General features: G+C 49.5%; 1 protein-coding gene across 3 annotated transcripts in view; it reads right to left on the bottom strand.

The window, feature by feature from the left end:
* Window positions 1-21399, bottom strand: part of PACS1 (phosphofurin acidic cluster sorting protein 1) — a 72178-nt gene extending 50779 nt beyond the window's left edge. Inside the window, exons 1-7 of one of the 3 annotated variants that reach the window (XR_012787939.1) lie at window positions 21068-21397; window positions 19904-19991; window positions 19417-19506; window positions 19138-19263; window positions 18903-19047; window positions 13109-13200; window positions 12858-12938 (exon numbers count right to left, since the gene is read on the bottom strand). Coding sequence is in view for 2 of the 3 variants with exons in the window: in XM_075569777.1 (XP_075425892.1) it covers window positions 12858-12938; window positions 13109-13200; window positions 18903-19047; window positions 19138-19263; window positions 19417-19506; window positions 19904-19991; window positions 21068-21249 (804 nt within the window). In the remaining variant the exon portion in view is untranslated. Of the gene's footprint in view, window positions 1-12857; window positions 12939-13108; window positions 13201-18902; window positions 19048-19137; window positions 19264-19416; window positions 19507-19903; window positions 19992-21067 lie in introns of all 3 variants that reach the window. The other 2 variants (XM_075569777.1, XM_075569776.1) reach the window with 2 other exon arrangements.
* Between the last annotated feature and the right edge of the window lie 1181 nt (window positions 21400-22580).

The raw sequence follows: 22580 nt of genomic DNA, 5'->3' as shown, positions 1-22580 counted from the left end.
ACGCCGGGTATATCAGCTAGTTTTTAATAAATTACCTTCCACTAATCCCTGGTGCGCATTTGTGCATTTTTTATTTTCCATATCTGGATAATAGTAATTTTGCACATTATTGTACTGTATGTTTAGGGCGGAGGGGGGGGGGGGTCGTGTATTGATGTTTGTTAAATCTTTTTTTAATATACGTGTTTCATAGTGTAGATGTGCAGGGGGTCTCCGGAGCTGAACCGCATTGGTTTCAGGTCCGAGGACCCCCTACTTCAGGAGATACAGGCCCCGTTATGGGGTGCCAGTATCCCCTGCACTTTCAAGCGTCCGCGTCACGTGACCGGGACATTGAAATTCTGCAGGGGATATCGGCACCCCATAACGGGGCCTGTATCTCCTGAAGTAGGGGGTCCTCGGACCTGAAACCAATGCTGTTCAGCTCCGGAGACCCCTGTCAAGAGAGAGGGGATTTGGCCCGGGAATAAAGGGGTTACACCCCATTGGGCCACCCTCTACTCTCACCTGGGAAGCAAGGGGTTAACTGGACTGGGGTCCAGTAATGTGTTTTTGCCTTGCTTCAGCCATCCAACTGTTTATTCCCCTGTACAAATGTATTGTTTCTGGGCCAGTGTCTGCACCACACACACACTGGGGCTTAAGGGGTTTATTAGCTGCATTTTAGGAAAATAAATCAGGATGTGTGGTGTCTTTTCAGAAATATCTGGGCTTCAAAAGGCTTGATTGAAGTGGGTGTGAAAAGTACAGAGGGGGTTTGGTCTATGTTAACACATCTGGCTGGTAGACAGCTAGGACCCAGGCTGGGGCATTGGGTGTGAAATATAGCACCGGTGACAAATGTTCACTACACAGGAGTTCCTGCTTCAAAGGATTTCTTGATGGGGGCCAGGGGCGCGGTTACGAAAGGAGATATCAGAATGAGTGACCTTATTAAATATAAGAATATTATGAGATGTCCTTGGCTGAACGTGCTAAAAGCTACATATGTGTATTCGTGGGACTGATTCGCACATAACGATTACAGACACATGATGTGTAGAAGGTCCTAAGCGACAGATATTAATATCTCTCTTAATTGTAGTATTACACGGTAATATTTAGTCTTATTGGGAGCGTCATGCGTGCCGGAATGTATTAATATGTCTCGCGTGCCAGAAAGTACTACTGAACTAAAGTTATGAAGTTATTTAGATAGGAAAAGCAGTTTTTAAACGTCCTTGGGTGGGAGGAGTTTTACTCTGAGGGAAACTGTCAACCTCACCACTGATTTATGAGAGAGGCTGGGTTTAGGTTGTGTTCAATGGGAAATAATTGTATAAGAACCAGGCTCAGCCTATGGCTATTGTCTTCATGTGTCTTCATGTATGATCTTCATGTATTGCTGTGATGTCAACATCTGAAACTGAATTATGGAAAAAATGGCCCATCCTGTATCCTGATGGCTTTCTTGTCCTAACCTTTAAGTAAGTGTCCATATTTTGTCTGTTATTTGTATATCTCGTGTGTTCACCTTTTTCAAGGAATAAATTATATTTTATCATATCTAAGTCTCGTCCGGTTCAACCCAGTTATATCTTTGGTGGTGTATTATTATAGCCTGTCACAAAGCTCCCGTCACAATCCCCTGCTCATGTACACTATTATAAAAATGAATTTATTTAGTGTACGATCGCCTGTAACAGCCTTGCATGGAGATACAGAATCTCCATGCAAATGTTCCAAGCGGCTTTTTTTTCTATCAGCTAGCGTACGGGAAGTTTAAGGACGTGCTTTTTTGGAACATCAGAACGCAAACCCATTGAGCTTAGTACATAGCCCCCTTTGACTTTAACCAAATCTTCTTCTTCTGCTATATATTTTGGAAAGTTGTCTGTCTGTTTGCTGCATTTGGACACCTATTAAGGCCTCGGACATGGTCAAAAAGGCCGCGCTGAGGGGAAACATTATCCCTATCAGCGCGGCTTTAGACGGCGCTTCCGCAGGTGTGCGGAGGCGTGTGGAATTTCAGCCGACAACCAAATTTTAGTTTTCCCGCTGAGGGAAGCGCAGGGCCGGTCACGTGACTGCCAGAAGCCAATGGCAGTCTGTGACGTCGGCGCCGTGACGTGGTGCGCTAGTCCCGCCTCCCGCTCCGCCTCCAGGCCCGCCTCCCGAAAGCCTCCCACCCGACACACAAGCGCGCTCGCTGGCGCTCATGCAGGGACAAGAGAAATCTCCTGCTTGAGCAGGAGAGCATGAGCGTCAGCGCTGCCCAGCGCTCCTCCGTGCACCATGTCCCAGGCCTTATATATCATAACCACATTTTGCATGATGATTCCCGAGATCAATGAGCAGTTTTTTGTCTATGATTGAAAACAATCAGATGCCAATCAAGATGCGGACTGAACCTTTCAAAACGGCACTGATTTTAACCAGATTTGGCAGGATTATAAGTAGCGGGACTGAATTTAGAAAATCCATTGGTAACTTTAAGTTGGATGCTCCAGAGCAGCAAATGGAAAAAATGCGCATGTTCTGACGCCTTACGGAAAACCCCAAAATATAGTTGACTCAACAGCATTACAATAAAAATACCTAAAAAAGGGAGCGCATGCAAAAGAAGATGTAAGCACATAAAGCGTTAAAGATGGCCCAAAACATCAACTAGCTAAAAGCAGCAGAACAAAAAGCCACCTTGGAGAAGTGAGAAAGCTCCTGCACTTCTCAGCTCGCGGACCCTGATACACGTGATGGCTCCAGCTCCGATTCAAACGGGGAATGAACAGCCAAACTCCACAAAGAGGGATATAGACGACCTGTATGGGAATATAAAGGCTCTCCTGCACTCCGAAATACAACAGGCCCTTAAAGAAATAAAAAAAGGGCGTCTCCTTCCCGGGAGGGAGAACAGCCACCTTAGTAAGAAAACTGGATGTATCTATAAACGCACAATTTAAGACAGAAGAGCCTCACGCGCATACAAACGCAGATGGAGGAATTAACAGAGGCAGGAGAAATCTTAGAAGGGGTACCCCTGAAACAATCCTAGAACCACAAGAACGTGTGTCAAAATGGCCGACCTCAGTCCTTCCGGACAGAACCGGGGAAGTTCTGACTCTCGACCGTTGCCACAGAGCCATGAGTATCAAACCCCAAACAGGAGATCGCCCTGGAGACCTGAGCATCAGCTTTCACTCATTTAAAATGAAAGCGGCTTGCTTTGCTGCAGTGAGAGGCCACAATGACGTGGCAATTTCCCGACTACAGATTTTTCAAGGTCTGGCCCCAGCGACCCTCCCCAGACGCCGTAATCTAAACGAGGTTACATCACACATGGGCCGGAGTTCCTTCGCCTTGGGCATTACACTAACGCAGGCAACGTGATCATTGTGCGTGAAAATTGTCCCGGTTTTTAATTGGGGAAAAAACGGTCACACTATTATAGAAGTGATTATAGGCCATCATCAAAAGCACCTGGTCCGGATGGCTTCTCCACTTTGTATTATAAAATGTTTAACAGTTTCCTTGCACCTCAGATACTGAACCTGTTTAACTCAGTGCTTTTGGACACACATTTTCCACCACATATACTTCAAATATCAATTTCCCTCATACACAAGAAGGAGAAAGATCATGCCCGCTGTGCGATCTACAGGCCAATTTCCATGTTTACCAAACTCCTAGTAAACAGGCTTAATGTAGTCGTCCCTTCTCTAGTGCACGCAGATCAAGCAGGATTTGAACCAGGGAGACAGCACCAGGCGCATAATTAACCTAATCGCCACATTGACCAAGACTAAAATTCCATCTAATAGACCAAATAGATTGATCCTTCGTGCAAAACACCCTGAAGGTTTTTGGCTATAGAAGCAATTTTCTAAAAGCAATCCTTGCAATGAATAGTAGCCGTAAAGCAAAGGTTATCTGCCAGCTGTTCGACTTGTTCTCGATTAAGGCCGCAGCTCCGGCTCCTGAGGTACATCTGTACTGAGACCTTATTCCCAGCGTCACCGTCAGGCGCTGAACATGAGACCGCAGCTCCGGCTGTACATCTGTACTGAGACCTTATTCCCAGTGTCACCGTCAGGCGCTGAACATGAGACCGCAGCTCCGACTCCTGCTGTACATCTGTACTGAGACCTTATCCCCAGTGTCACCGTCAGGCGCTGAACATGAGACCGCAGCTCCGGCTCCGGCTGTACATCTGTACTGAGACCTTATCCCCAGCGTCACCGTCAGGCGCTGAACATGAGACCGCAGCTCTGGCTCCGGCTGTACATCTGTACTTAGACCTTATCCCCAGCGTCACCGTCAGGCGCTGAACATGAGACCGCAGCTCTGGCTCCGGCTGTACATCTGTACTGAGACCTTATTCCCTGCGTCACCGTCAGGCGCTGAACATGAGACCGCAGCTCCGGCTCCTGCTGTACATCTGTACTGAGACCTTATCCCCAGTGTCACCGTCAGGCGCTGAACATGAGAACGCAGCTCCGGCTGTACATCTGTACTGAGACCTTATTCCCAGCGTCACCGTCAGGCGCTGAACATGAGACCGCAGCTCCGGCTCCGGCTGTACATCTGTACTGAGACCTTATCCCCAGCGTCACCGTCAGGCGCTGAACATGAGACCGCAGCTCCTGCTGTACATCTGTACTGAGACCTTATCCCCAGCGTCACCGGCAGGCGCTGAACATGAGACCGCAGCTCCGGCTCCTGCTGTACATCTGTACTGAGACCTTATCCCCAGTGCCACCGTCAGGCGCTGAACATGAGACCGCAGCTCCGGCTGTACATCTGTACTGAGACCTTATTCCCAGCGTCACCGTCAGGCGCTGAATATGAGACCGCAGCTCCGGCTCCGGCTGTACATCTGTACTGAGACCTTATTCCCAGTGTCACCGTCAGGCGCTGAACATGAGACCGCAGCTCCGGCTGTACATCTGTACTGAGACCTTATCCCCAGCGTCACCGTCAGGCGCTGAACATGAGACCGCAGCTCTGGCTCCGGCTGTACATCTGTACTGAGACCTTATCCCCAGTGTCACCGTCAGGCGCTGCACATGAGACCGCAGCTCCGGCTGTACATCTGTACTGAGACCTTATTCCCAGCGTCACCGTCAGGCGCTGAACATGAGACCGCAGCTCCGGCTCCGGCTGTACATCTGTACTGAGACCTTATCCCCAGCGTCACCGTCAGGCGCTGAACATGAGACCGCAGCTCCTGCTATACATCTGTACTGAGACCTTATCCCCAGTGTCACCGTCAGGCACTGAACATGAGACCGCAGCTCCGGCTCCGGCTGTACATCTGTACTGAGACCTTATCCCCAGCGTCACCGTCAGGCGCTGAACATGAGACCGCAGCTCCTGCTATACATCTGTACTGAGACCTTATCCCCAGCGTCACCGTCAGGCGCTGAACATGAGACCGCAGCTCTGGCTTCGGCTGTACATCTGTACTGAGAACTTATTCCCAGCGTCACCGTCAGGCGCTGAACATGAGACCGCAGCTCCGGCTCCTGCTGTACATCTGTACTGAGACCTTATCCCCAGTGTCACCGTCAGGCGCTGAACATGAGACCGCAGCTCCGGCTGTACATCTGTACTGAGACCTTATCCCCAGCGTCACCGTCAGGCGCTGAACATGAGACCGCAGCTCCTGCTGTACATCTGTACTGAGACCTTATTCCCAGCATCACCGTCAGGCGCTGAACATGAGACCGCAGCTCCGACTCCGGCTGTACATCTGTACTGAGACCTTATTCCCAGCGTCACCGTCAGGCGCTGAACATGAGACCGCAGCTTCGGCTCCGGCTGTACATCTGTACTGAGACCTTATCCCCAGCGTCACCGTCAGGCGCTGAACATGAGACCGCAGCTCCGGCTGTACATCTGTACTGAGACCTTATTCCCAGCGTCACCGTCAGGCGCTGAACATGAGACCGCAGCTCTGGCTCCTGCTGTACATCTGTACTGAGACCTTATTCCCAGCGTCACCGTCAGGCGCTGAATATGAGACCGCAGCTCTGGCTCCGGCTGTACATCTGTACTGAGACCTTATTCCCAGTGTCACCGTCAGGCGCTGAACATGAGACCGCAGCTCCGGCTGTACATTTGTACTGAGACCTTATTCCCAGCGTCACCGTCAGGCGCTGAACATGAGACCGCAGCTCCGGCTCCGGCTGTACATCTGTACTGAGACCTTATCCCCAGCGTCACCGTCAGGCGCTGAACATAAGACCGCAGCTCCGGCTGTACATCTGTACTGAGACCTTATCCCCAGCGTCACCGTCAGGCGCTGAACATGAGACCGCAGCTCCGGCTCCGGCTGTACATCTGTACTGAGACCTTATCCCCAGCGTCACCGTCAGGCGCTGAACATGAGACTGCAGATCCGGCTGTACATCTGTACTGAGACCTTATTCCCAGCGTCACCGTCAGGCGCTGAACATGAGACCGCAGCTCCGACTCCTGCTGTACATCTGTACTGAGACCTTATTCCCAGCGTCACCGTCAGGCGCTGAACATGAGCCCGCAGCTCCGGCTCCGGCTGTACATCTGTACTGAGACCTTATTCCCAGCGTCACTGTCACGCGCTGAACAAGAGACCGCAGCTCCGGCTCCTGCTATACATCTGTACTGAGACCTTATTCCCAGTGTCACCGTCAGGCGCTGAACATGAGACCGCAGCTCCGGCTGTACATCTGTACTGAGACCTTATTCCCAGCGTCACCGTCACGCGCTGAACATGAGACCGCAGCTCCGGCTGTACATCTGTACTGAGACCTTATTCCCAGCGTCACCGTCAGGCGCTGAACATGAGACCGCAGCTCCGGCTGTACATCTGTACTGAGACCTTATCCCCAGTGTCACCGTCAGGCGCTGAACATGAGACCGCAGCTCCGGCTGTACATCTGTACTGAGACCTTATCCCCAGCGTCACCGTCAGGTGCTGAACATGAGACCGCAGCTCCGGCTCCTGCTGTACATCTGTACTGAGACCTTATTCCCAGCGTCACCGTCAGGCGCTGAACATGAGACCGCAGCTCCAGCTGTACATCTGTACTGAGACCTTATTCCCAGCGTCACCGTCAGGCGCTGAACATGAGACCGCAGCTCCGGCTCCAGCTGTACATCTGTACTGAGACCTTATACCCAGCGTCACCGTCAGGCGCTGAACATGAGACCGCAGCTCCGGCTGTACATCTGTACTGAGACCTTTTTCCCAGCGTCACCGTCAGGCGCTGAACATGAGACCGCAGCTCCGGCTGTACATCTGTACTGAGACCTTATTCCCAGCGTCACCGTCAGGCGCTGAACATGAGATCACAGCTCCGACTCCGGCTGTACATCTGTACTGAGACCTTATTCCCAGTGTCACCGTCAGGCGCTGAACATGAGACCGCAGCTCCGGTTGTACATCTGTACTGAGACCTTATTCCCAGCGTCACCGTCAGGCGCTGAACATGAGACCGCAGCTCCGGCTCCACATCTGTACTGAGACCTTATTCCCAGCATCACCGTCAGGCGCTGAACATGAAACCGCAGCTCTGGCTCCGGCTGTACATCTGTACTGAGACCTTATTCCCAGCGTCACCGTCAGGCGCTGAATATGAGACCGCAGCTCCGACTCCGGCTGTACATCTGTACTGAGACCTTATTCCTAGTGTCACCGTCAGGCGCTGAACATGAGACTGCAGCTCCGGCTGTACATCTGTACTGAGACCTTATTCCCAGCGTCACCGTCAGGCGCTGAACATGAGACCGCAGCTCCGGCTCCGGCTGTACATCTGTACTGAGACCTTATTCTCAGCGTCACCGTCAGGCGCTGAACATGAGACCGCAGCTCCGGCTGTACATCTGTACTGAGACCTTATTCCCAGCGTCACCGTCACGCGCTGAACATGAGACCGCAGCTCCGGCTGTACATCTGTACTGAGACCTTATTCCCAGCGTCACCGTCACGTGCTGAACATGAGACCGCAGCTCCGTCTCCACATCTGTACTGAGACCTTATTCCCAGCATCACCGTCACGCGTTGAACATGAGACCGCAGCTCCGGCTCCTGCTGTACATCTGTACTGAGACTTTATTCCCAGCGTCACCGTCAGGCGCTGAACATGAGACCGCAGCTCTGGCTCCTGCTGTACATCTGTACTGAGACCTTATTCCTAGCGTCACCGTCAGGCGCTGAACATGAGACCGCAGCTCCAGCTGTACATCTGTACTGAGACCTTATCCCCAGTGTCACCGTCAGGCGCTGAACATGAGACCGCAGCTCCGGCTCCACATCTGTACTGAGACCTTATTCCCAGCGTCACCGTCAGGCGCTGAACATGAGACCGCAGCTCCGGCTGTACATCTGTACTGAGACCTTATTCCCAGCGTCACCGTCAGGCGCTGAACATGAGACCGCAGCTCTGGCTCCGGCTGTACATCTGTACTGAGACCTAATTCCCAGCATCACCGTCAGGCGCTGAACATGAGACCGCAGCTCCGGCTGTACATCTGTACTGAGACCTTATTCCCAGCGTCACCGTCAGGCGCTGAACATGAGACCGCAGCTCCGGCTGTACATCTGTACTGAGACCTTATCCCCAGTGTCACCGTCAGGCGCTGAACATGAGACCGCAGCTCCGGCTGTACATCTGTACTGAGACCTTATCCCCAGCGTCACCGTCAGGTGCTGAACATGAGACCGCAGCTCCGGCTCCTGCTGTACATCTGTACTGAGACCTTATTCCCAGCGTCACCGTCAGGCGCTGAACATGAGACCGCAGCTCCAGCTGTACATCTGTACTGAGACCTTATTCCCAGCGTCACCGTCAGGCGCTGAACATGAGACCGCAGCTCCGGCTCCAGCTGTACATCTGTACTGAGACCTTATACCCAGCGTCACCGTCAGGCGCTGAACATGAGACCGCAGCTCCGGCTGTACATCTGTACTGAGACCTTTTTCCCAGCGTCACCGTCAGGCGCTGAACATGAGACCGCAGCTCCGGCTGTACATCTGTACTGAGACCTTATTCCCAGCGTCACCGTCAGGCGCTGAACATGAGATCACAGCTCCGACTCCGGCTGTACATCTGTACTGAGACCTTATTCCCAGTGTCACCGTCAGGCGCTGAACATGAGACCGCAGCTCCGGTTGTACATCTGTACTGAGACCTTATTCCCAGCGTCACCGTCAGGCGCTGAACATGAGCCCGCAGCTCCGGCTCCACATCTGTACTGAGACCTTATTCCCAGCATCACCGTCAGGCGCTGAACATGAAACCGCAGCTCTGGCTCCGGCTGTACATCTGTACTGAGACCTTATTCCCAGCGTCACCGTCAGGCGCTGAATATGAGACCGCAGCTCCGACTCCGGCTGTACATCTGTACTGAGACCTTATTCCTAGTGTCACCGTCAGGCGCTGAACATGAGACTGCAGCTCCGGCTGTACATCTGTACTGAGACCTTATTCCCAGCGTCACCGTCAGGCGCTGAACATGAGACCGCAGCTCCGACTCCTGCTGTACATCTGTACTGAGACCTTATTCCCAGCGTCACCGTCAGGCGCTGAACATGAGACCGCAGCTCCGGCTCCGGCTGTACATCTGTACTGAGACCTTATTCTCAGCGTCACCGTCAGGCGCTGAACATGAGACCGCAGCTCCGGCTGTACATCTGTACTGAGACCTTATTCCCAGCGTCACCGTCACGCGCTGAACATGAGACCGCAGCTCCGGCTGTACATCTGTACTGAGACCTTATTCCCAGCGTCACCGTCACGCGTTGAACATGAGACCGCAGCTCCGGCTGTACATCTGTACTGAGACTTTATTCCCAGCGTCACCGTCAGGCGCTGAACATGAGACCGCAGCTCTGGCTCCTGCTGTACATCTGTACTGAGACCTTATTCCTAGCGTCACCGTCAGGCGCTGAACATGAGACCGCAGCTCCAGCTGTACATCTGTACTGAGACCTTATCCCCAGTGTCACCGTCAGGCGCTGAACATGAGACCGCAGCTCCGGCTCCACATCTGTACTGAGACCTTATTCCCAGCGTCACCGTCAGGCGCTGAACATGAGACCGCAGCTCCGGCTGTACATCTGTACTGAGACCTTATTCCCAGCGTCACCGTCAGGCGCTGAACATGAGACCGCAGCTCTGGCTCCGGCTGTACATCTGTACTGAGACCTAATTCCCAGCATCACCGTCAGGCGCTGAACATGAGACCGCAGCTCCGGCTGTACATCTGTACTGAGACCTTATTCCCAGCATCACCGTCACACGCTGAACATGAGACCGCAGCTCCGGCTGTACATCTGTACTGAGACCTTATTCCCAGCGTCACCGTCAGGCGCTGAACATGAGACCGCAGCTCCGGCTCCTGCTGTACATCTGTACTGAGACCTTATCCCAAGCGTCACCGTCAGGCGCTGAACATGAGACCGCAGCTCCAGCTGTACATCTGTACTGAGACCTTATTCCCAGCGTCACCGTCAGGCGCTGAACATGAGACCGCAGCTCCGGCTGTACATCTGTACTGAGACCTTATTCCCAGCGTCACCGTCAGGCGCTGAACATGAGACCGCAGCTCCGGCTGTACATCTGTACTGAGACCTTATCCCCAGCGTCACCGTCAGGCGCTGAACATGAGACCGCAGCTCCGGCTCCTGCTGTACATCTGTACTGGGACCTTATTCCCAGCGTCACCGTCAGGCGCTGAACATGAGACCGCAGCTCCTGCTCCTGCTGTACATCTGTACTGAGACCTTATTCCCAGCGTCACCGTCAGGCGCTGAACATGAGACCGCAGCTCCTGCTGTACATCTGTACTGAGACCTTATTCCCAGCCTCACCGTCAGGCGCTGAACATGAGACCGCAGCTCCGGCTCCTGCTGTACATCTGTACTGAGACCTTATCCCCAGCGTCACCGTCAGGCGCTGAACATGAGACCGCAGCTCCGGCTCCGGCTGTACATCTGTACTGAGACCTTATTCCCAGCGTCACCGTCAGGCGCTGAACATGAGACCGCAGCTCCGGCTGTACATCTGTACTGAGACCTTATTCCCAGCGTCACCGTCAGGCGCTGAACATGAGACCGCAGCTTCGGCTCCTGCTGTACATCTGTACTGAGACCTTATCCCCAGCGTCACCGTCAGGCGCTGAACATGAGACCACAGCTCCTGCTGTACATCTGTACTGAGACCTTATTTCCAGCGTCACCGTCAGGCGCTGAACATGAGACCGCAGCTCCGGCTGTACATCTGTACTGAGACCTTATTCCCAGCGTCTCCGTCAGGCGCTGAACATGAGACCGCAGCTCCGGCTCCTGCTGTACATCTGTACTGAGACCTTATCCCCAGCGTCACCGTCAGGCGCTGAACATGAGACCGCAGCTCCTGCTGTACATCTGTACTGAGACCTTATTCCCAGCGTCACCGTTAGGCGCTGAACATGAGACCGCAGCTCCGGCTGTACATCTGTACTGAGACCTTATCCCCAGCGTCACCGTCAGGCGCTGAACATGAGACCGCAGCTCCTGCTGTACATCTGTACTGAGACCTTATTCCCAGCGTCACCGTCAGGCGCTGAACATGAGACCGCAGCTCCGGCTCCGGCTGTACATCTGTACTGAGACCTTATCCCCAGCGTCACCGTCAGGCGCTGAACATGAGACCGCAGCTCCTGCTGTACATCTGAACTGAGACCATATTCCCAGCGTCACCGTCAGGCGCTGAACATGAGACCGCAGCTCCGGCTCCTGCTGTACATCTGTACTGAGACCTTATTCCCAGCGTCACCGTCAGGCGCTGAACATGAGACCGCAGCTCCGGCTCCGGCTGTACATCTGTACTGAGACCTTATTCCCAGCGTCACCGTCAGGCGCTGAACATGAGACCGCAGCTCCGGCTGTACATCTGTACTGAGACCTTATCACCAGCGTCACCGTCAGGCGCTGAACATGAGACCGCAGCTCCGGCTCCTGCTGTACATCTGTACTGAGACCTTATTCCCAGCGTCACCGTCAGGCGCTGAACATGAGACCGCAGCTTCGGCTCCTGCTGTACATCTGTACTGAGACCTTATCCCCAGCGTCACCGTCACGCGCTGAACGTGAGACCGCAGCTCCGGCTGTACATCTGTACTGAGACCTTATCACCAGCGTCACCGTCAGGCGCTGAACATGAGACCGCAGCTCCGGCTCCTGCTGTACATCTGTACTGAGACCTTATTCCCAGTGTCACCATCAGTTACTCTTACACTAAGAGAATACAGAGGCCATACTGTAAGAAAAACATAATTCCTATATATTCCATCTTCAATCCCCGTATTAAGAATCTCTTCTTTACTTGGGAACATCACGACTTCCTTATTCAAACATAAAGCACATTTTACATTTTTCCAGCCAACGGTCTAAACCACCACTAACACACCCACTCCCACTGACACAACCAACTCGCACACACTCCTGTGTAACAATCTTCCCCACCGCTAACACACCATCTCCCACTGACACAACCAACTCGCACACACTCCTGTGTAACAATATTCCCCACCGCTAACACACCCTCTCCCACTGACACGACACACTCCTGTGTAACAATATGCTCCACCACTGACACAACACACTCCCATACACTCCTGTGTAACAGTCTGCCCTTCAGCTCTGTCCGGGGAGGGAGAGAGAGATGGATAGGGAGAGAGAGGGACGGAAAGGGGGAGAGAGAGACAGAGAGGGGGAGAGAGAGAGACGGAGCGGAGGAGAGAGAGGGACGAAGCGGGGGAGAGAGACGGAGGAAGTGGGAGGGAAGAGGGAGAGAGAGAAAAAGGGGGAGAGAGGTGGCGAGAGAGGGAGAAGGAGAGAGAGAAAGATATCTCACTCTCGTTATCGCTGATGAGGTCGGGATTTTCCTGCGTGATTTCTTCACCTTCCGGACATCCTCCTCTTCAAAGAAGAAATCCTGAGAGACACACAGCTATCTGTCACAGTGATGTAGACACAGGTATCTCTCACAGAGACACACACACAACTATCTGTCACAATGACGTAGACACAGATATCTCTCACAGAGACACACACAGCTGTCACTGTGACACACCCACACAGTTGTCACAAAGTGATATCGGTCACCTGTCCATGCAGGGGGTCATCGCTGCCCTCCTGCTCGGAGGAGAAACTCTCGTCCTCATCCTCTGAGTAATTCTCAATGTCCGGAGAGCGATCTGCAAATGTGATCAAACATCAAATTAATAATTACTAATTTCATAAATCATTTATACTCTAATTAATAATCAATGATGTGATCAATCATGTCATCTGATCAAGAACTAACCAATAGCTTGAACAATCATCACTAACCCAATGAATCATTACTAACCCTATCAATAATGTAATCTGATTAGAAATAGAAACAATATTCCAATCAATAATCAACAATTTGATCATAAATATATCAATCTTTCAGGTGATCAGAAATAGATCAATAATGTATCGTCTGATCACACCCAATCTATAACCTGCTCAACAAGCTCTCACCTGATCAGAAAAAATCACTAAACTGATCAAAGTGATCAGGTGATAAGAAACTATTCAATAACCTGATTATCTATCATCTGATTAGGAACTAAATCCGGATCAATAATGCATCTCATCAGTAGCTAATCAATAACCTGATTAATAATCTATACTCTGATGTGGATGCAATCAATAGTTCATAGGCGGCTTCATAAAATTAAAGTAAATAAGGCACCTGGCCCCGATGGCATACTGTACTTCCAAGAGTTCTTAAACGAGTTAAGCTCAGTAATAGCCAAACCATAACATTTAATATTTAAGGACTCCATTTCCACAGGCTCAGTACCACAAGATTGGTGTAAAGCAGATGGGGTGCCATATTAAAAAAGGGAGCTTGATCATAACCAGGGAATTACAGACCTGTAAGCCTGACATCAATAGTAGGATATCTACTTAAAGATTTATTACAGGATAATATTCAGGAATACCTCATGGAAAACAAAATTATTAGTAATAGTCAGCATGGATTTGAAGGATAGGTCATGCCAAACTAACCTAATTAGTTTCTTTGAGGAGTTAAGTAGGAATTTAGATCAGAGGTTCGTGTACAAAATAAAGCAAATTGGACTCAGTAATAATATATGCACCTGGATCAAAAACTGCTTGAAGGACAGACAACAGAGAGTTGTCATAAATGGAACTTTTTCAGGTTGGGCTAAAGTTGTGAGTGGAGTACCTCAGGGATCGGTACTGGGACCCCTGCTTTTTAACTTGTTTATTAATGACATTGAGGTTGGGATCGAGAGCAAAGTCTCCATCTTTGCTGATGATACTAAATTGTGTAAGGTAATAGAATCAGAGCAGGATGGAATTTCTCTCCAGAAGGACTTGGAGAGACTGGAAACGTGGGCAGGTAAATGGCAGATGAGGTTTAATAAATGTAAGGTTTTGCATTTGGGAAACAAGAATCAATAGGCAACTTACAAATTAAATGAGGATAAATTAAGGGAACAGAAACAAACAAACAAAAAATACTAGGGTATTAACTATAAAGAAATCCACGTAGTTGCACACCACCAAATAATAACTAGTGAATAATAACAAATAACTTTATTAATAAATGGGTTACATAAGACTTATACCTCTGTACAAGAAGAACAGTGATTAAAATATATGGCGTTAGTCGTAAGTATCACCAATACTTCACTCTATTGCTGGCTGAAAAAATACCAGGGTGAGACGCCCGAATTGGTTGGACACTAAATAGTAAATGTCACAACACATAGATAGATGGGGCCCGGTAGTTGTAATAACAATGGAACTCTTAGTAGCCGCGTCACAAACCTCCCAGGTGGTGGTCAGATGAAATCACCTGACTTCTTTCTTTAGTGGATTTCTTTATACTTAATACACTAGTATTTTCTTTTTGTTTCTGTTTATAGTCCATGTATGCACCCCCCACTCACAAAATTATTATACATTTAGGTCTATTAGCTGGCAGTTTAGTTGATCATTAGTCCCCTCCCCCCTATTTTTCCTAAATTGTGGGAATCCTTGATGGAGAAGGATTTAGGAGTGCGTGTAGACAGCAGGCTTAGCAATAGTGCCCAATGTCATGCAGTAGCTGCAAAGGCAAACAAGATCTTATGATGCATTAAACGGGCAATGGATGGAAGGGAAGTAAACATAATTATGCCCCTTTACAAAGCATTAGTAAGACCACACCGTGAATATGGAGTACAGTGTGGGGCACCAATCCTAAGAAAAGACATTATGGAACTACAGAAAGTGCAGAGAAGAGCCACCAAATTAATAAAGGGGGGAGGGGGGATGCTAGCTAAATTAGAAGCTTCAACGAGGGGATATGATAACTATATACAAATATATTCGGGGACAGTACAAGGTGTTTTCAAAAGAACTATTCATCCCAAGGGCAGTACAAACGACACAGGGTCATCCCTTGAAGTTGTAGGAAAGGAGATATCACCACAACAAAGGAAAGGGTTCTTTACAGTAAGGGCAGTTACAATGTGGGATGCATTACCCTTGGAGACTGTGATGGCAGATACACTAGATATCTTCAAAAAAAAGGTTGGACATTTTTTTAGAAGGGAAAGGTATACAGGGATATACCAAATAAGTAAACATGGGAAGGATGTTGATCCAGGAAGTAATCCGATTGTCAATTCTTGGAGTCAGGAAGGAATCTATTATTCCCCTTATGAGATATCATTGGATGATATTTCACTGGGTTTTTTTGTTTGCTTCCTTTGGATCAATATACTGTAAGTACGGATATAGGATAAAGTATCTGTCGTCTACATTTAGCATAGTTTGAACTTGGACGCATTCCTTTGTTCAACCTCATCTACTATGTAACTATGTAATAACCTGTGCAATAATCTATTATCTGGTCAGAATCCAACACCTGATCAACAGATAGCAGATCAATAACAGAACATCCAGAGGCAAAACATCAATATTCAGAAACTAATCATTAGAAACCTGTTCAATAATCTATCACAGAAAAAGGGGGGATGGTCCCTGCTCAGCTCTAGATTAACAATTAGAGGGGTACAACCTGGGAAGAATGGCTATTGTATGTATGAAAGAGACAGGATCCCTGACGATGCATCAACCGCTACCAAATGAAAACAAATACATTTTATTCTATACGAATTTTCTAATGGAATAAAATGTATTTGCTTTCATTGGTAGAGGATGAATGCATCGTCAGGGATCCTGTCTCTTTCGTACATACAATAATCTATCAACCTGATCATCATTTCAAGAAATCAACATCTTCCTTATTAATCAACTAGCTGAGAGACCCGGCGTTGCCCGGGATGTGAACCGTGCTCACACTGACACACACTGCTCATTGTTCACACTGCACACTGCACACACACACTGCACACTGCACACACACTGCTCATTGGTCGCACTGACGCACACTGCGCACACACAGCTCACAGTGACACACACTGCACAGTGCACACACACTGGTCACACTGACACACACTGCACACACACTGCTCACTGCTCACACTGCACACACACACATACACAGCTCATTGCTCACACTGACACACTGCACACTGCACACACACTGCTCACACTGCACACAGTGACACACACTGCTCAATGGTCACACTGCACACTGCACACTGCACACACACTGCTCAGACTGACACACACTGCATACTGCACACACACTGCTCATTGGTCACACTGCACACAGTGCACACACACTGCTCATTGCTCACACTGCACACACTGCTCACACTGACACACACTGCACACACAGTGGTCATTGCTCACACTGCACACACTGACACACTGCTCATTGCTCACACTGCACAGTGCACCACACACACACACACACACACACACACACACACACACACAGTTACAGACAATCACAGACAGTTACACACACTCACACAGTTTCAAACAGTTTCACACAGTCATAGACACTTACACAGACTTACACACACTCTCACACTGTGAAACACTTACACACTCACACACAGTCACAGACACTTACACACAAGTTTCACACAGTCACAGACACTTACACACAGTCACAGACACTCACACACAGTCTCACACAATTACACACACCAGCACCAACACCCGCCCCCCCCCCTCCTCCTGCGCAGGCAGCGGGGACAACGGTGGGGAGAAGGTGAAGCGGGGACAACGGTGGGGAGAAGGTGAAGCGGGGACCGGAGGGGCATCCCCCCTCCCATCTCACGTCCCGCGGCGACAGGGGGGAGCCGGGACCGGAGGGGCATCCCCCCTCCCATCTCACGTCCCGCGGCCTGTCACGCGGTGACAGGGGGGAGCCGGGAGCGGAGGGGCATCCCCCCTCCCATCTCACGTCCCGCGGCCTAGGGGGGAGCCGGGACCGGAGGGGCATCCCCCCTCCCATCTCACGTCCTAGGGGGGAGCCGGGACCGGAGGGGCATCCCCCCTCCCATCTCACGTCCCGCGGCCTAGGGGGGAGCCGGGACCGGAGGGGCATCCCCCCTCCCATCTCACGTCCCGCGGCCTACGGGGGAGCCGGGACCGGAGGGGCATCCCCCCTCCCATCTCACGTCCCGCGGCCTAGGGGGGAGCCGGGACCGGAGGGGCATCCCCCCTCCCATCTCACGTCCCGCGGCCTAGGGGGGAGCCGGGACCGGAGGGGCATCCCCCCTGCCATCTCACGTCCCGCGGCCTGTCACGCGGTGACAGGGGGGAGCCGGGAGCGGAGGGGCAAGAGCAGCACGTAGCATGTGGAGGGGGGGGGGAGCTCACCCGTCCTGCCGCTGCCTCACTCATCCTGCCGCTGCCTCACTCATCCGCCCGCTGCCTCACTCATCCGGCCGCACCTACGTGGATGTGAGGCGGGAGGCCGCGTGTTGTGGCCGCTCCCCCGCGTGTGTCCCGGGCGCTCGCCCCGCTCCCCCGCTGACTGTAGCGGCGCCGGGGTGTGAGCTTGGGGGGGTGAGGGGGTGTGAGCTTGGGGGGGGATGAGCTTGGGGGGGGGGTGAGGTGTGTGAGCTTGGGGGGGGGGGTGGGAATGTGTGTGTGTGTGTGTACACGGGACTCCGGGTAAGTTCGGGCACAGGGAGGGTGAGGGGGATGTGGAAGTTGAGGTGCGGTCCAGCTGACGGGGGAGAGTGAGGGGCACCCGGGAGGGGATTGTGTGTGTGTGTCCCCGTCCGTGTCCGTGTGTGTGTGTGTCCCTGTGTGTCCTTTGGCCCGTCACTCCGCCTCAGGCCAATGAGAGGTGTGCGGGGGCGGGCCAAGGGACCAATGAGATTTCCCCTAGGGACACCGGACATCCAGGCAGGCAGGCAGGCAGGCAGGCATACAGTGCTTTCACTAATATAGTATAAGATAGAAGAATAGATGACCCTCCACACATCCTCTCAGCAGATTGATCAGTTATTAATCTGTACACATTATTTCCTAGTAGTCAATCAATAACTGATCAATTCAAAGACATATGGTTTATACTCAATCAATAACCAATGTGCCAAAGACATATTGATTACCTCTCCTAATAGAAAATCAATAATAGATAGGCCAATCTATACTCATATTGATTTCCATCCCCATCTATACATATATTGATTACCCCTCCTAATACCAAATCAATAACTGATAAACCAATATATACATATTTTGATTACCACCTACAAAAAAAAACAATCAGTAAGATAGGCCATTTTATACACATTGATTACCCCTCCAAATCTAAAAAGATATTGATTACCCTTTCTAATACTGAATCAATACCTGATAAACCAATATCTACATATATTGATTAACCTTCTGAATAAGTAACTAATAAACAAATCTATTGACATACTGTTTACCCCTTCTAATAAGAAATGCTGATCGATTGATCGCCCCTCACCAGACAGTTTGGCTTTGGGTCCCTCGTGGTCGATCGGCTGACTGGAGAGAGAGTGAACGTTTATCTCAGCCACGGGGACAGAGACGTCCTTCACATGACTATGAAGAGACAGCACAAGACCGCTCTCACTGGGAAACTGCAGGACCTGAGAGACATACAGAGAGACAGCCATGAAGTGTGAAAGAGACAATCACTCTCAGTCTCTTCTGCCCCCCCCATCCTCCATGTTTCTCACCTCCGCCATATTTATTACTCCCGCGGCCAGGCTCTTATACCCCAGGATAGTCCTGTTCTTGTATCTCTTCCGTCTCTGTAACATTATCTGCAGGCGATTAGCATCTCGCTTCAAAAAGTGAGGATACTGAGAAGGACGAGGAGAGAGAAAATGTGTGTGAGAGAGAGAGAGAAGAGGGGAGGAGGGGCTGAGGAGAGGGGAGGGGTGGAAGAGGTGAGGGGGAAGGAGGGGAAGGGGGGAGGATGGGGGGGGGGGGAGGGGCGAGTATCAGAGCGTCACCTGCAAAGAGAATGTCAGCTGTAGTTCAGTCTCCGAGACACCGCTCACTGGCAGAGAGATCTCATTAGACCGCAGGATTCGCTTAGAGCCCTTAGGAGACAGCACGATAAGAGTACTCACATTAGTTAGGATTATTAATAAGGGTCAGCAGGTCACATATTAATTAGGATTATTAATTAGGCTGCCTAATTATGGAATGGGTGCAGCGTGTTTATTATCATTATTGATTAGGATTATTAGAGTTAACAGGCACTATACTAATTAGGATAATGAAAGCTATAATTAGGATCAGTGGGCACCTTAATAAGTAGAATTATAAGTAGGGTCAGTGGGTATCATATTAATTAGCATTTTAATTAAGGTCAGGAGGTGTCGTATTAAGTAGAACTATTCATTAGTCAACAGAAGCCCAAGAAATTAGGATTATAATTACAGTCAGCGGACAACCTATCAATTAGGAATATTAATTAGGCTCAGCCTTCATTACCTGGAGTTTTACAGCGATGACAACAGATGATAAATCTTTATCCACATCTTTAAACATAACAAGCTTCCTCAGCGTAAGAGAGAACAGTCTGGGAGGGAAGCGAAACGCGTTAACTGATCACTAAGAGAACATCCCACCCCAGAACCCGCCACAAAGACATTAACAAGAATCCAATTAATCATAAATATGACACCCATCGATAACGTCAACAATATTGATGTAGAAGGTAGATATAATGAAATAATAATTAAGCACATCGCTAATTAATAAATGAGCTGGTCAATCACTATCAACGGTGCAAATAATTACTAGTAACAATTGGTAATTAATGGTATTGATAACTGATAAATATTTCTTGCAATTAATATGTAATATAAAATGACACTGGCAGTGAGCAGTGGCACTGATAATTAGTGTTGATAATGACTTTTAAATTAATTGGGTCATTATTTATTCTAAGTAATGCAGTGGCTAATTAACATTAAAAAGTAAACATACCGGGAGGTTCTAACAATATTTGGTAACTAGTTATGCCTAGTAATAAAAAGACTTAATGACTGACAAATAATAATAATTAATATTAAGCAAGGATAGTTATACCAAATAAAATACTAATATTAAGACTGATAATTATTGATATGAGTAAATATTGTCTTAATAATAAATATTAATATTGACTTTCGTTTCTTAATAATGCTAAATAGTAAAAATCCTCAATAGTATTACGGGTAATTAAAAAAAGATTATTGATACAATGTTAATAACTAATAATATTTGTTTATTCATATTAATAATAACGAATGGCGCTTTTATTTGGTTATTATTGACATCATTAAATAACAATTTAATAACCGATAATGTCAATTAACCATTATAAATGCGTATGAATTACATTAAAACATTAACTGTTAATGGAACTATTTGTTGCTCACTAATAATTACATATTTAATATTAATTTAAAACAAGAATAAATCATTCTAATTTTATAATAGTACATAATTGATAAGCAATAACTATTAAATAACAATACCCAATTACGTTGATTAATAATGATAATTAATTAACCAATGCAATTAATAATAATAATTAACAGGCGCTCTCGTTGGATTCCCGCTCAGTTGGCTGTAGGTGTGAATGATGTCATGAACACGCTGACGTCACACCTTGGCACGCAGGCCGCGCTGCCTCGGTCTGTCTCCCAGGTCGCGTACAAGTTCATGCGGACGGGGCCTCCCCCTCCCGCGGCAGGGCCAGGGGTGGCTGCGTCACTTCCAGGGGCGGAGCTGGCCGGCGTGGGCAGGACGGTGGCCCCCGAGGGCCCCGCGGAGGCCGCGCGCTCGGACATGGCGAGGAGCCGAGAAGGACTGGTGGGACGGAAAGAGGGGGGCGGGGAGGCCGACCAATCACAGGCCAAGCTGGGAGGAGCACGTGAGCGAGCACCACGCGGCCAATCACAGGGCGACGAACGGTCACAGCGCACACTAATCAGAGTCCCGCCTTTCGTGACGCAGTTCAATCAGCGCGCCCATTCTGTTTACACAGGGGCCGCTCTGCTGACGAGCAGCTGTTCTGCCCAATCAGAGGCCATTATTAGACAATGGCCTCTGAAGACAACGGACTTGTCTTCCGTCACTGAGCAATGACAGTGTGAGGGCGGAGCCTGAGCTACGTTCCTACATAAAGATGCGCATGCGCCAGAAACGCAGTGTAAAAAGGGGAAACTGTACAAGTTATTGTATATAGCCGCACTTGTCCTAACAAGTACACTGCCCCATATAACTGATACACTACCCACCCCATATAGCGGGTACACTGCCCCATATAACTGATACACTACCCACCCCATATAGCGGGTACACTACCCCATATGGTGTACAGAAGCCAGGGAGCGCAATTCACCGATGAAGGAATATGTAAAACAAAACACAATAATACTGCAACCCTGTCTGAAAGGGTTAAACCTAAAGAGCCTTGTAGCAGAGATATACAGATAAACCAGTTCCCTACTGCAAATGTAGCAGGTAGGTGAATAAGTTCCTTACTGCAGATGGAACCAGTGGTTGAACCAGCAATGAAACCAATGCTAAACAGCACATGAAGGGCAGGGCAAGGAATCACTGTAATGGTGTAGCAGTGATAATAATAGAAACCACTCAAATGAGGTGATGTGCAACAAAAACTATTATTGTACAATAAACCGCAGCAGCGGTACGCAATACACACAGGAAAACCCTCAAATAGGGCATGTGGCAAGGCAGAAAGCGTCCTGGTAATGGAGGTGGGTGTTCCAACTGGTGACGCTGGTAGTACAGGATTCGCTGCGTCTTGCGGCTCTTCTGCTATCCGCGATCACAGCACTTCCGGGATAATATATTGTTTTTGTTGCACATCACCTCATTTGAGTGGTTTCTATTACCATCTGCAGTAAGGAACTTATTCACCTACCTGCTACATTTGCAGTAGGGAACTGGTTTATCTGTATATCTCTGATGCAAGGCTATTTAGGTTTAACCCTTTCAGACAGGGTTGCACTATTATTGTGTTTTGTTTTACATATTCCTTCATCGGTGAACTGCGCTCCCTGACTTCTGTACACCATTTCACCCCAAGGATCAACAAGGAAGATCCAGTGAAGGTTGAGCTGCATCCTGTTAACCGTTTGTACTTTTTTTCTGT

The sequence above is a fragment of the Ascaphus truei genome, chromosome 14 (genome assembly GCF_040206685.1).
Source record: "Ascaphus truei isolate aAscTru1 chromosome 14, aAscTru1.hap1, whole genome shotgun sequence".
Classification (NCBI taxonomy): domain Eukaryota; kingdom Metazoa; phylum Chordata; class Amphibia; order Anura; family Ascaphidae; genus Ascaphus; species Ascaphus truei.
The sequence above is the reverse complement of the archived record's forward strand: the minus strand, read 5'-3'. Positions and strand labels throughout refer to the sequence as shown.